This window comes from Grosmannia clavigera (assembly GCF_000143105.1).
Source record: "Grosmannia clavigera kw1407 unplaced genomic scaffold GCSC_144, whole genome shotgun sequence".
NCBI classification, from domain to species: Eukaryota; Fungi; Ascomycota; class Sordariomycetes; order Ophiostomatales; family Ophiostomataceae; genus Leptographium; species Leptographium clavigerum.
In genome coordinates this window covers 269,554-283,343 of record NW_014040797.1, presented here as the reverse complement: position 1 = coordinate 283,343, position 13,790 = coordinate 269,554, and the positions used below count along the sequence as shown (strand labels likewise).

Here is a 13,790-nt window from a genome sequence, read left to right as displayed (position 1 = left end):
GAGAATGAAAAGAGGCGACTCGCCTATGATGACCGCATTGGGCATGGTGGCTGTCTGGGTGAATTGCGTGCGGGTCCACCCAACGCGAAGCGCTGCTTTATCAGCATCCACGTGACCTGGGTGTCACGATGACGTTGGTATTAATACGTGTATATCTATTAGTCGTGAAGAGCTGCCTGAGTCTATATGTACGTGGTGGCTCTGGATGTCATATTTCTCCGTTCCGTGCGGCCTGTCGCGCCTCAAGAGTATGCCGGCTGGGCGGCCGAGCCGTCTTGGCCGGGGAACATGACGTCCCAGAAGATGGAGTCTTCGGTCATGCCCATGGTCTGGAAGAAGTCGGGGTAGAACATGTCGACGGTCTGCAGCGGCATCATGGTGTCGACGGGTTGCTGTTGTGGTTGTGGTTGTGGTTGTTGTTGCTGGTGTTGCTGGTGTGCCTGATGTACCTGTGGACTATTTTGCTGCTGCTGCATCTGTTGGAGGTGCTGCAGCTGCGGCTGGACGACAGGGATGGTAGCCACGGGATCGGCAGCGCACCAGGTCTGGGAGACGGCGGGCAGGCCAGACGGAAACGCATTGGCGTTGGCGTTGGCGTTGGCGTTGGCACTGGCATGGACGGTGGCGGTGGCGCTCATGCGGCTCAGCTCGGACGCCCACTGGTCGCGCAGGGCGGCGACGAGCGAGATGGCGCGCTGGAAGATGTCGCTGCTGTAGTCGGGCACGGCGACGGCGGCGGCAGCGACGCCCGGGATGGCAGCGGCAGCCAGCGGCGGACGCGGGCTCTCGCGCAGGCGGACGATGAAGCCGTCGAGGATGTCGATGACATTGATGCGGCTGTGGGCGGCGGTGCGGTCCCAGGACGGGTCGTCGACGAGGGCGAGGCTATGCAGCAGCATGACGCAGCTGGTGAAGTAGGTGTAGTAGGCAAAGGGCACGACCGGGTAGGCATCGCTGGGAATGCTGAGAAAGTGGGTGCAGAAGCGCGTGATGGCCTCGACGCAGCGGTCCAGGTTGGTCGCGTTGGTCGCCGCGACGTAGTTGGCGTACTCGGCAAAAGCGGTGGCGGTGGGATGGGGGAGCGAGGAGGAGGCCGTGGCCGTTGTGGCGGTGATGTTGTTTGCCGGAACCGAAGACTGCAGCGGCATCGGTGCCGTGACGACACAGGCGGAAAGCAGGGCCTCGACACAGAGGAGGGGGCCACGAACGCCATCTAGAGATGTGAGTAGAGAGAGAGAGAGAGAGAGAGAGAGAGAAAAAAAAAAACTCACCGTGAGCCAAAAGGTCTGTGGGCACAGATGCCTTTATATCGTCAATCTTGCCGTGGAGCACGCGGGCAACATAGAGCGGCACGGCACGATGGCCAAAGAGACAGCGGAGGCCAGACGACGGAGGACTAGGCCCGGGCATGGTGCAGCTAGGGTCGGCCATCTGCCACTCGCTCTGGTAGATCTGGTCGGCGATGCGCTGGAGGCGGACCTGGATGAGAAGGATCTGGTCGAGGGGGTGGGATGAAGAGGAAGTGGACGACGCAGAAGAGGTAGAATCGGAAGAAGCAGACGCAGACGAGGCGACGGCCGCGCTCAGAGCCTGGACGTGTTCTTCCATGCGGGCGGTCCAGCGCATCGGATCGGTGCGTTTCAGCGAGATCGACAGGACGGACGACAGGACGTAGCAGCCGAGGGCGGCGCGACGTTCCTCGAGCAGCGGCTGTGGTGGCGGCAAGGCCTCTTCAACGACGACGGCGAGGCTGTCGCGCATGAAGCGAGCCAGCAGCGACTTGCACGAGGCCACGGCCTTGTGCAGGCCCATGTCGCTGACGAGCGATTGGGCCATCTGCAGCGTCAGCGACAGCGTCGGCCGGTCGCGCCGCGACGAGAAGTGCACCCACGATATGTACGTCAGCATGGCCAGCAGCAGGTCCAGGCTCTTCTCGCAGTCGACGACGGCTCGCTGCGCAAAGAGGGCGCGCAGTCGCGTCGATCGTGCCACCTGCACGCTCCACGGCACGTGACGACACACAACCGTCATAATCGCTAGCCAGAAGAGCGGTCGCTCCTGTCGCAACGCCGCTGCCGTCGTTTCTGCCGTCACGTGCACAAAAGGCAGATACGGCAGCATCTCGCGCCGGAACGTCTGCAGGCATCGCTCTGCCTCGGCCACTGTCGGCTCCAGCGCCTCATCCAGCTGCAGCAGCCCACCCGGGTCGGCCGACGCTGTCTGGCTCGTCGTCGTCAGCGGCATCGCGTTGTGGTTGAAGCTGTCGAGCGGAATCGTCGTCGACGACGGGCCAGACACGGCCGCTGCAGTCGGAGCCGAGGCCACGCCCAGTCGCACTGCTGTCGCGCCCGTCTTGCAGCACATCGATGCCGACGAGTCGGGCGTCCCGGGCAGATAGCCCGTCTTGCTGCCTGATACTGCCTGCTCCATCTTCTCCGTCGTCGCCGCGCTGCCGTTCCCACCATCGTCTCTCCTCGGCGTCGACGAGCCGCTGCCGCTCTCGCTGACCGTTGCTGTCGCTCCTGTCGTCCCTGTCGTCCCTGTCGTCTCGGTCGTCTCGGTTCTCGTCGATCCGCCTCCCATCGCGCTGTTGTGTGCCGTCAACAACGACACCAGTCCGTCCAGCTTCTGCTCAAGCTGTGCCGTTCGCGAGAGTGTCGTCGTGGCCGTCTTCTTGGGCACCGCTGCTCGTCGTCGCAGTGGCACTGCTGCCTGGCACTCCTTCTTCAGTCGGTAGCATCGTTCGCAGCCGCAGCCGTCGGATCGGTAGATGCACCGGCACTTGGCTCGCGAGCAGTTGCGGCATGCCCTTCCGTACGGCGCCGGTGTCCCACTGCTCCCCGCTGCTGCCCCTAGACCCAGACCCAGCCCCAACCCCAAGCTCAGTCCGCCACCTCCTCGGCTGCCGCCGCTGCTGCTCATGCTGCCAATGCTGCCGCTGCTATTGCGTGCTGTCCCGCTGCGATTGCCTGTTCCGCTCTTCACCGTCGCTGTCGCCTCGCTGCTGTCCATCGTCGTCGCCATTGACGGTCGCGCATATGTCGTCACCGTCGGGCCTGCCGTCCGTCGCACTCGGCGCACCCGATCGCTCAGCTCGCTTTTCGTCGCTCCCCGTCGCGCTTTTCTCAGCCTTGGCGTTTCGTCCAGCTGTACCACGGGCTGGGCGGCCGGAAGCACACGGAAAATACAACAGGGAATAAAAACCTAAGGCGAGGATTGCTTACACACCGCTCTGTCTTTGTCCGGGAGGACGAGGTGGAAAATTGGGAATGGAGACTCGCTCGTCTTCCCCGTCAGACGTCTAGAAGTGACGCAGTCGGGATTCGGCTGCAAGCTTGAATTCCGTGTCCGCGGGGCGATATTTCTTCTCTCTTCTCCACTCTAATCTCCCGCTGCGTCTCCTCATTGGCTTCGACCATCCTCAGCTGCTCTTTTAGAAATCAGGAATCAGACCATGCTTAATCATTTCTACACTTGTTTTGTAATCTCTCCGCACTTCCAACGTTCGATCCATCGCTACAGAATGATTCCTCAGCTCACATGCGCTAAAGCCCTACCAACGGCTCGCAACCCTATGGCTTCTGTCCCCACACATAGCGGACTGTGAAGTACGAATGCACCTTCTTGTCTCTCAGGGCCTTGCGCATTTGCATCAGGAAAATCTGGTACTCGGCTTCGCCCCACTTCAGTACCTCGTTCCACATAAACGTTGTGTACCCTCTCACTGTCAGCACCCGAGTTCGGGAAACGATTCAAGACTTGGACATACCTTCCAAGTCGTTCAGCATCGTCAGCTGCGTATACTGGCCGATCTGGGCTAATTTGGGGTCGGCAGGCCATCCGCCAACGGGCAGCTTAAAGTTTCTCTCTTGGATGTTTATGAAGCCAGCCGCCTCTATGGCCTTTTGCTGCGTGCCGTCGTTGGCCACCGTCAAGGGCCTGCCTAACTTTTGCCCGCTTACTTCATATAGATTCCATAATTGACCTAGGGCCGGTTGTAGTTTCGTCGTGTCATCGTCGCTCCGGAAGTCAACGTGGTACTCGCACGACTCAAACCAGCCGCCTGGCTCACAGCACCTAAATGCCTGCGCAAACAATGCGTTCCAATCAGAAATAGCTCCATTCAGGAAGCGAATGTGCACAAAGTCAAATGAATTCTCAGGCCACGTCCATGGCTCAGCCGCATCATCCACCTCGAACTTCGTGTTGGGCGGTACCCAAGTCGACTGGATCGGCGAGAGGTCGGTGCCGACTACCTCGGCATTAGGAAATTGGTCGGCGACGTCGCTAAAAGACTTTCATTAGAACCAGGGGTGGCGCGGGTGAGAGTTAGGGACCTCCTTACATTGCCCAGATGCCTGTCCCTGTACCAATATCCAAGATTCTCTAGACAACGTGTTAGGCTCAAGTATTCTAAAACGATATACGAAGTATCTTAGCTCGAACCTTGACAGTCTGTGGGATAGGCGCTAGGAAAAAGGCGCCGTCTAACAGCAACGTCAAATACTGATGTCTGTGCACGGTTGTCAGCAGCGTGTTGTGTGGGGGTACAGGCCTCCGTTATAATCGTACGTTATATCAATCGACGTCTGCTGCTGGTCGTCGTTTGGTATAAAGTACTGGGACGTGAACTTGTCGCTGTTGAAGGTCCGGCCATGAAGCGTGCGATAGTGTAAAATGCTACTGGAGACAGACGCCGTCAAGGCCGAACTACAGAGGAGCACAGGTCAGCTACTTGCGAGCGTACAAAAGGACGAATATACCTACATTTCGTCACCATAAGCTGAGTCGCTATTGTCGTCCAGGCCTTCATCCTGTCACACGTCAGCTTCTGAAGCGCAAAGTCTGCTGTTTTGATTGCCGTTGCTTACGTCGTCCACCTCCGCCGCAAGTATGGGTTCATCTGCCGTCAGAAATGCAGCAGCCACAGGGCTGGCGGTGGCCGATGCAGGCCCGCTGCTGGTATTCTGGGCAGCTGCGCTACTAGACATGGTGATCGTTTGAAGAGTATGTGGGCTCCTCTTGGGAGCAGAGCACACTCGGAAAGGGAAAGGAGGAGTTTCCTATTAGTACTTGCGCAAAGGATCGGAAGGAGGGGAACACCAGGGATCAAGTCGTCGGCCGTGCGAGGTGGTAGTGTCCGCTGAAGGAACGGAAGCAAAGATGTGCTCCACTGCAGGAAAAGCTTCCGGTTCGTTGGAGGTAGCGAAGCGACGTATCATATGCAGCTAGTCCATATCACAAGTGTTGGACACGGAATCTTGCTGGAAATGGACACCGGGGTGACAATATTGCCAAAGCATGCATGCATCACGCTATGCAAAGCAGATTAGAGAAGTCCGTCGTATTGGTGTCTTGTTATATTAACGCGCTGCTGAAGAGATGCAGTTGAGATTAAGCGCAACATTCGTTCCATCCCCTCGTAACACAACTTCAAAGTAGCACAGTCTATGGCATCGGATATCCTCGACCAATGCTGTGGACTTTGAAGCCGAGGCTTTCGAGGTACTCGGCATCGACGACGTTCCGGCCGTCAAAAACCCAGCGCGACTCGTCCATGGCCGCGGCGGCGGCCTCCCAGTTGACCGGACTGGCTTCGGACATGCTGTCGGCGGCCGTGCAGTGGACGCAGTTCTGGGCACAGCCTGGCTCGGGCAGTAGCCGGTGGAGGGGATCGAGGTTGTCGCCGTGAAGCTGCTCGAGCCGAACGACGTCCATCTCGGAAAGGGTCTCTGGCAGCTGATCCAAGGAGAGGGACGCTCTGCTTGCTGGCGCCTCCTCAGACTTGGCCTCCTTGGACATGCCAAAGTGTTCCCAGGCCGTGAGGATGCAGATGGCTGAGGCGCCGGCGACAGCCTCGGGCCAGTCGGCATAGACGCGTATGCGGCTGCGTTGCAACGGGTCCGAGACGACGGCGCGGATCTCAGCCTCGATGTCGGCAACGGCACAGCCGGGGTCGAACACGGCGATCTCACGCGGGATCTCGGCGGCGAGCTGGGCGATGACGTGCACGGCCACGCTGTTGCGCGTGTCGTTGGTGCCGTGCTTGAAGGCGAAGCCGAAGATGGCAATCTTCTTGGCGGCCAGGGAGCCGTGCAGACGGCGGACGAGAGCCCGGGCAAAGCGCTCTCGCTGGAATGCGTTGATCTGCAGCACGGCCATCCAGTAGTCGGCCACCTCGTCGAGCCGGAGGGCGCGGGCCAGGTACGCGACGTTGCGGATGTCCTTTTCGAAGCAGGAGCCGCCAAAGCCGATGCCGGCCTGCAGGAAGCGGCTGCCGATGCGCGAGTCGGCTCCCAGAGCAATGCTCACGGCCTCGACGTCAGCTCCCAGCTCCTCGCAGAGCGCGCTGACCGCATTGACGCTGCTGATGCGCTGGGCCAACATCGCATTCGCAATCAGCTTGGCCAGCTCGCTGCTGAACGTGTCGACGCCCAGCAGTCGCTCGGCCGGCACCCAGGCCGCGTACACGGCCTTGAGCACGACGGCTGCCCGCATTCCACCAGCCGTCTTGGCGCTTCCAATCAGGATCCGGTCGGGGTGTACCAGGTCGGCCACGGCCGTGCCCTCGGCCAGGAACTCGGGATTGTTGAGCACCTCAAAGTGCTCGCGCGGGCGATATTGTTCAAGCTGTTTGTCAGTAGGCGACAGAGATGGAGAGACATCGGGCCAGACACAGACACAGACACATAAACGTACAATCGATGCTATCATCCGGGCTGTCCCACATGGAACCGTGCTCTTCTCGACCACGATCGCGCCCGGCTTTACGTTCTTGGCAATCGTCACCGTGGCGGCCTCAAAGTAGCCGAGATCAGCACTGGCACCGGCCCCGACACCGTACCTCTTCGTCGGCGTGTTGACGCAGATAAACACAATGTCGGCCATGGCCACCTGGGCGGCCACGTCGGTCGAGAAGACCAGGTTGGGCTCGCGGGCCGGCAGGCGGTCTGCTGCAGCCGCGCGTGTGCCGTCGCGGGCGATGCGCACAACCTTGGACAGGCCAGTCTCGTGCACCGGCAGATGGGACGAGTTCCAGACCGCGATGCGAGCCGCATTCAGGTCGACCACATGAACGGCAATTTCGGAATTGTGCAAGGCTATCAGGGCAGCCGTGGGCCCGCCGACGAAACCGGCGCCAACAAAGCAGATGTTGCGCGTGGGCGGCGCCGCGATCGTGCAGAGCGAGCTGCTCAGCGTATCGGGGCTGATGCTGCGGCCAAGACACAGCTTGCATGGCGGTTGCTCGGACATTGGCGTCGTCACAGCCGTGCCGCCGCTCTCGTAGCCCGACTGCTGGCCCGAGACACAGCTGTCGGTGCTGTGGGTCGAATCTTTGCGCAGCAGCGAGGCCTCCCTGCTGGAGAAGTAACAGGAGGCCATTGTGAGGTATGGAGTGGTGGTAGAAAAGCTATAGTCGAGTCGATGATAGTTGATGGAAAGGCAACTGCCAGACGGAATGTCTCTGCACCTATTTGTATCCCAACCACAATGGCGGCTCTCTTCCGCGCAGTCACTCTCTGTGAGGCCATCGCAGTCGTTCCCAAACTAGACTGGCCGAAAAAGGCCCATCTTTGCCCTCGAGTCGGATTGCCAGCCAGTCCGGCCGGCCGTCTGGTCCGTGTCTAGACCCATCCGCAGCGCTGCTGTCTTATCGTCGACAGAGGCAATTCGTTCTTGTCTGCACGAGAGAAACTGACCTTGGGGCTAGGCTTACCAGAGAGGAACCCACGCGAGACGCCGCCTGTCACGCTGTGCCTTCCCCTTTGGGCCATCTGTGTTCCATTTGTCCACTTGCCAAGCCCCACTGCCGGAAGGTGTCAGTCGGCTCATCGTCCCCAGACTTGTTAGCGCGCATTCCTTGTTCTTGCGTGAGACAATTGCGTATTTCGATGGACAATCGCTTTGTCTGGCCCTGCCTTCGGCCCAAGACATCCACATGCTCCCAGATGCACGCGGCAGCGCATTCTGTCTTGCCGGATCCAGACCGGCAGCCTGACCAGCCCTCCAACTCGTCTGCGCTCTGGAGAATGGCTGCTTCCAACCCATTGCCTACGATGCATTCATCTTTCCTACGAGACGTGTTCGATTCTCGCTTATCTCTCCTTGAGACAGTTCAGGATTCCTGAAGCCACGATTATTGCCCCTTGGCCGTCGTTCGATTCATAGACCTCCATCTGCCTGATCTTTCCCGTCTTCCTCTTCACCCGAGATACTCTCGCCTCTCATCTGTCCTTTGGTGGTCTAGGCTTTCGTCTGCATCTGCACCTGTCGTCTACGCTTCTCCTCTGGTCATTCTTACTCCTCTGTCTCACCATCTTCGCCATCTGGCTGGCCTGTTCCTTCTTCCGCGCCCTCAGCTTTCCACCCGCAGCCATGGCGCATCCTGTTGCTTTCCTCGCTCTCTGCTGGGCTCTCTTTGCTGCCATGACTTCCGCCTACGATGCCACAATATGTGGCACTAACGGTTACTCTCCCCCGTCAAGCAACTTATCCTGTGCGTGCTTCTCTTCAGATCGTCGGACTATCTATTTCCCCCTCCTCTCTTACCCCCCCTTTTCTTTCTTATCTTCCTCCTAACAGCCCCAGACAGCGCAAACGCTTGGAACGCCGAGGCTGGCGGTTTCCAGTGCATGTCGGTAAAAATGCTCCTTTCAGAACCTTATCAAGGCTACCTACCGTCCCAGGCTAATTCCAAGACTAGATCACAAACTCTCCCCCGTCGTTCGATGCGCGGTGGAGCTGGCCGAAAAACGTCACCAGTTCCGTGCACTCGTTCCCCTACGTCTCCTTCATCGGAAACGAGCTACCGGCTGTCCTTTCCAACATTTCTGCGCTGCAGCTCGCCACTCAGTGGGGCATGGCCCCAGGATCGTCAGCCACCAGTTCCGTCGGCCATCACCTAGACACCTCAGGGCTCGCCACTCAAGCCACAAAAGCCAATGTCGCCTTTGACATGTTCCTCCATCCCAATGCATCCAAGGCTAATGATGCCACCACCGCATCCGTTGAGATCATGATCTGGCTGGCCAGTGTTGGTGGTGCCAAAGCCCTTGGATACGCGACAAATCGAACCTGCTATACCCAGAAAATGGGTTCTGTTGACTAGTAAGATTTTGCCCTTTTTTAGGTCGGAATCTCCTTTCACATTCCTCTCCCCCCACGCCGTCAGACCTTTCATTCCTCTTCTAGTCTGCCCGTTCCCCTAAGTCTCTGGCTCACGTCTACCAGTATCCTATACTCCGGTGTCAACCAACGTGGCCTCAGCGTTTACACTTGGGTGCCCGAGAAAAACGAGACCAGCTTTGACCAAGACATCTCGCCGCTGCTGCAGTATTTGTGGCGCAACCAGTTCATCTCGTCCAATCTCACCCTCGGCCTAGTGCAGTTTGGCTCCGAGGCATATTCTTCGCAGGGGAATGTGACCTTTTCCGCCTCGGGCTTCGCCATGGATCTGGAGCATGGCGCCGCTCCGGTGCTGGACGTCTCTCCCCTGCCAACCACTTGTCATTCATGGACGAATAAGAATAAGGCCAGACACTTGCGCGCGTGGGTAACCGCAGCGTCGTGCACTGTAGTGGCGCACTTGTTGAGTAGTTGAAGAACTAGACAACACTTAGACAAAGACAAGTCAGACAAGTCGTATGGAATTGCGCTAGCTGTAAGAAAGGGATGTTTTGTTCTCAGTCCAAAATTCGACTAGGACGTTATACAGCCAATCCGAGGTCTAGACCAAAACTCACAAACACTGCATCCATATCGTCCGTCTTGCGATCGTGAGTCCATTCCGCACTCACCCTGGATCTGGGCTCTTGCAGCGATGATAGTCTAGACTTCACGAATACGATAGACATGAACCTCGCCGTCTAGTGACGGGCAACCGGCCCAGCCACCCCGACGAGGCCCAGACCTCTGTTGTTTGGCCGGTCTTTTTCCTGTCCTTTCCCGTCATGATGCGAGCCTATAAAGAGGCATATCGTCACGGTCACTACGCCACCATCTCTAGTCATGTCATCTTTCTTTCTACCTCCTCTCTCGTTACAAAAACAACAGACGGAGAAAGGGTTTCTTTGATTTTCCATTTTCATAACGCTCAACACAAGGGCCATGTGTACTTCTCCCGTTCTCGCCGGCACGCCTCTTCCACCTGTGAGTCACCAAGCTGGCCTAGAGATTGTATGTTACGCCTCCCCTTTGCTCTCTCTCTTGTCCCTTGCCTAACATGTTGGCAGACGCTCATTCCCGGTACTCTGCGTTCCGACGAGACTGTGAACAACGAGAAGGCTGTGGACCCGTTTGACGACGATGTAGCATCTGCCTCGTCGCTGCCAGGCATCCCGGCAGCCGGGCCAGAAGGCACAGCCACGGGCAGAGACGCCGAGAAGGCGGCAGACACCGGCGACACCGGCGACAGCACTGGCAATGCCAGCCCCAAGCGCGGCTATCTGTACAGCGCTGCCGCGTGGACGCGCGAGACGTACTGCCCGCGGGTCGAGGCTGCCCTGGTGCTGCCGACCTGTCCGACCGATGCGGAGAAGCTGAGCTATGTGCACACGAACCGACTTCCACTGTACATCTTTGGCATCTTCTCCTTTTTCTCGCTAGCCACCGGCATGTGGCTGTTTGCCCTCTGCGACGTCATCTTCGTGTGGTACGCCCCCTTTGTGGCCTTTGTTAACATTTATCTGCTCATCTCCTACCTGGTCGGCATCGTCGGCAAGGACTGGGACTACCAACGCCACCTCGACCTAGCTGTCGCCCACCCTATCACCGACGAGACCGCGCCTACGGTCGACATCTACCTGCCCGTCTGTATGGAGCCGGTCGGGATCCTGGCCAACACGTGGGCTTACGTCGTCCGCCTCGACTGGCCTGTCGACAAGCTGCGCATCCACGTGCTCGATGACGGTGCCCAGCAGGACGTCCAGGACCTTGCCGCCCGCTTCGGCTTCGAGTATATTGTCCGCGACGACCGCCCGCGTCTTCGCAAGGCCGGCAATCTCCGCTGGGCCTTTTCCCGCACCGAGGGCGACTACTTTGTCATCTTTGACGCTGACTTCTGCCCCCGCCCCGATCTTATTCGCGAGCTCGCCGTCGAGCACCTCGCCGACCACACCGTCGCTATCGTCCAGTCTCCCCAGTTCTTCCGCGTCGTGCCTGAACAGACCTGGGTCGAGCAGGGTGCCGGCGCTACCCAGGAGCTCTTTTACCGTGTCGTCCAGGTTAATCGCAACCGCTGGGGTGCCTCTATCTGCGTCGGCAGCAATGCCATGTACCGCCGAGCTGCCCTAGAAGAGGTCGGTGGCACCGCCGACATTGGCTTCTCCGAGGATGTGCATACCGGCTTTGGCTGTGTTGATGTGAGCATTTGCTTTTGTTGAATTATAGCCGCGTTACGTAATCCTATACTAACTGCCGTTCTCACTCTTGCAGCGAGGCTGGAGGGTTAAATACATCCCCCTTTGTCTGGCTACAGGCGTCTGTCCCCCTACGCCGCGCTCGTTCTTCTCGCAGCAGATGCGCTGGGCTCGCGGGTCTACAACGCTGTTAACAAACAAGCACTTTTGGACGTCTAATCTAACGCTAATGCAGAAGATCTGCTATATGTGCGGTAAGTTACAACTATCTAGACTTGCTGTACAGAACCCGACTAACTCTGTCCCCGTACTTATAACAGGCTTCTTCTATTACTCTGCTATATCATTAAGCATCTTTACGTCTCCAATCCCCGGCATCTTCGTCTTAGCCTTCCGCGAATCCTGGTTCAGGTTCTACAACCTGGCCTTTGCCATCCCATCCATCTTGTATGGATTATTCGTGTTCCGGATATGGGCCAAGGCCAGCTATGGCCTGAACGTGCAACACATCATGTTGATCCAATCATATGCCTGCTACCTGACAGCAATCAAGGACCGTCTGTTTGGTATCGAACTGCTGTGGGCTGCGTCCGGCGATGCCAAGGCGCACAAGAGCCACAAATACCGCAACATGCGCATTCTCTGCTGGATCTGGACACTCCTGACCTTTGGTGGTATGGTTGGGGTCGTGTCGTGGCGGCTGGCCACTGGTTTCAAGTGGTACAATCCGATCCCTCTCATCGTGCTCAACGTCTACAACACGTATTTAGCGCACCGCTTTCTGTTCTGCAACTGGTAGTTCTGCTGTACAGAGTACGGAGCCAGTATGTCAACTATATAATTTAGATAGAGCCACGGTACGGAGTAGACATTTAATCTTTAGCAATATCATAATTTGCTTGTGGAATGAAACACCTTGATCGCTAGGCGATTGCGGAGACATGTCCAACCAATTGACATGTCTTGGCAGAACCACAAAATCAAATGCCGTGTACAAGTCTTCGCGTCTATACTCGTAAGCTCGGAAATTGCATTACTCTTCCATTCGTTCGCGTACAAGCCGCCGTATGAAACTGTACGGAGTACTCCTAGCTTAGGCCTGCTCGCTCATCAGCTTCTATTGGCCGATATCTAAGCTACTGGTTTGTCTGGATATATGCATATACCGTAACACAATATGCATGTATCGGACCCACTAACCCCGCCAGGAAGCCCAGCAACCAAAGTAAACAAAATCCAGAAGCATCTGAAAACGACGACAGGTCTAGACTGGCCATATCTCCCACTCCCAACACGACATTGACCCATCCCACAGCCATGGCGCCCGCAGAGAAGGAAAAAGACAAGTCCAAGGTGCACAAGCTGTCGCTCAAGGGTAGTGCAAAGCTAGTGTCTGAATTTGTACGTGCATTCTTGTTTGACGAACCTGGTGACACTGTTGGCTGATTGTGCCTTTGCTGCAGTTCCAATACTCCATCCACACGATCCTGTATGCCGACGCATCGTTTTTCCGTCCATTCCTCTTCCCTGTCCGGCCGTGAGGGAGCACGAGGACTGACAGACCGGTTCCAGGTTCCAGCGCGGCGTCTACCCTGCCGAAGACTTTACCGCAGTCAAGAAATATGGCCTGAACATGCTGGGTGAGTGGAGGAGAGTGGATCTGTGTCTGCTATCGGGGCCGCCGTCAGGCTGTCGAGCCGCCAAGCTGACCAGAGCGGTGCTGCAGTCTCCGCAGACGACCAGGTCCGCGCCTACATCAAGAAGATCATGGGCCAGCTCGACCGCTGGATGGCCGGCGGCAAGATCAGCAAGCTCGTCCTCGTCATCACCGACAAGGACACGGGCGAACACGTCGAGCGCTGGCAGTTTGACGTCCAGATCATGGCCGGCGCCAAGACCAAAAAGTCCAAGTCTTCTTCTGCTGCTACTGCTGCTGCTGCCACCGCCACCGAGACCGACAAGGAGAACGGACAGAAGCAGGCCCCCGAGAAGGAAAAGACCGAGGCCGAGATTCAGGCCGAGATCGCCGCCATTTTCCGCCAGATCACCGCCTCCGTCACCTTCCTGCCACAGCTGGCTGGCGACTGCACCTTCAACGTCCTCGTCTACGCCGACGCCGACAGCGACGTCCCTGTCGAGTGGGGCGACAGCGACGCCAAGGAGATCGAGAACGGCGAACGTGTCCAGCTGCGCGGCTTCAGCACATCCAGCCACCGTGTCGACACGCTCGTGAGCTATCGCTTGACCGACTGAGTGTGGCTGTGGCTGTGGCTGTGTACGACTACTTATCTAGGCTTCGTTCCTATGACGTCACGTGTTTCTTACGGATGTAAACACTGGCATCGTAATGGCGTTTTCTTGTTCTTTGAATGATTGATACACTAATGATATTTACTGCCTCCCTTAGCCGCGAGCTGCCTGTGCCAAATGTGT

At 57.8% G+C, this 13,790-nt stretch overlaps 4 protein-coding genes across 4 annotated transcripts; 2 read left to right on the top strand and 2 right to left on the bottom strand.

Moving 5' to 3' along the window:
* Nucleotides 1-242: 242 nt before the first annotated feature.
* On the bottom strand, nucleotides 243-4,991 carry CMQ_3190 (methyltransferase type 12; the record flags this gene model as incomplete). The annotated part of the gene is made up of 12 exons (XM_014317268.1): nucleotides 243-362; nucleotides 450-695; nucleotides 801-1,213; nucleotides 1,272-2,781; nucleotides 2,986-3,159; nucleotides 3,603-3,724; nucleotides 3,770-4,287; nucleotides 4,346-4,386; nucleotides 4,447-4,513; nucleotides 4,573-4,710; nucleotides 4,768-4,814; nucleotides 4,872-4,991. 12 exons carry the CDS (start codon nucleotides 4,989-4,991, stop codon nucleotides 243-245), a joined length of 3,516 nt encoding a protein of 1,171 aa, XP_014172743.1.
* A 457-nt stretch (nucleotides 4,992-5,448) lies between these two features.
* On the bottom strand, nucleotides 5,449-7,383 carry CMQ_2941 (udp-glucose 6-dehydrogenase; the record flags this gene model as incomplete). The annotated part of the gene is made up of 2 exons (XM_014317019.1): nucleotides 5,449-6,630; nucleotides 6,700-7,383. The coding sequence occupies 2 exons, from the start codon at nucleotides 7,381-7,383 to the stop codon at nucleotides 5,449-5,451; spliced, it is 1,866 nt and encodes a 621-aa protein (XP_014172494.1).
* Nucleotides 7,384-8,376: 993 nt separating this feature from the next.
* Nucleotides 8,377-12,156, top strand: CMQ_2761 (glycosyl transferase; the record flags this gene model as incomplete). Its single annotated transcript, XM_014316839.1, has 7 exons — nucleotides 8,377-8,455; nucleotides 8,590-8,639; nucleotides 8,705-9,108; nucleotides 9,193-9,475; nucleotides 10,233-11,360; nucleotides 11,434-11,611; nucleotides 11,678-12,156. The coding sequence occupies 7 exons, from the start codon at nucleotides 8,377-8,379 to the stop codon at nucleotides 12,154-12,156; spliced, it is 2,601 nt and encodes an 866-aa protein (XP_014172314.1).
* Nucleotides 12,157-12,674: 518 nt separating this feature from the next.
* CMQ_2504 (mitotic spindle checkpoint component mad2) lies at nucleotides 12,675-13,610 on the top strand (the record flags this gene model as incomplete). Its single annotated transcript, XM_014316582.1, has 4 exons — nucleotides 12,675-12,758; nucleotides 12,821-12,846; nucleotides 12,930-12,997; nucleotides 13,084-13,610. 4 exons carry the CDS (start codon nucleotides 12,675-12,677, stop codon nucleotides 13,608-13,610), a joined length of 705 nt encoding a protein of 234 aa, XP_014172057.1.
* Nucleotides 13,611-13,790: the final 180 nt, after the last annotated feature.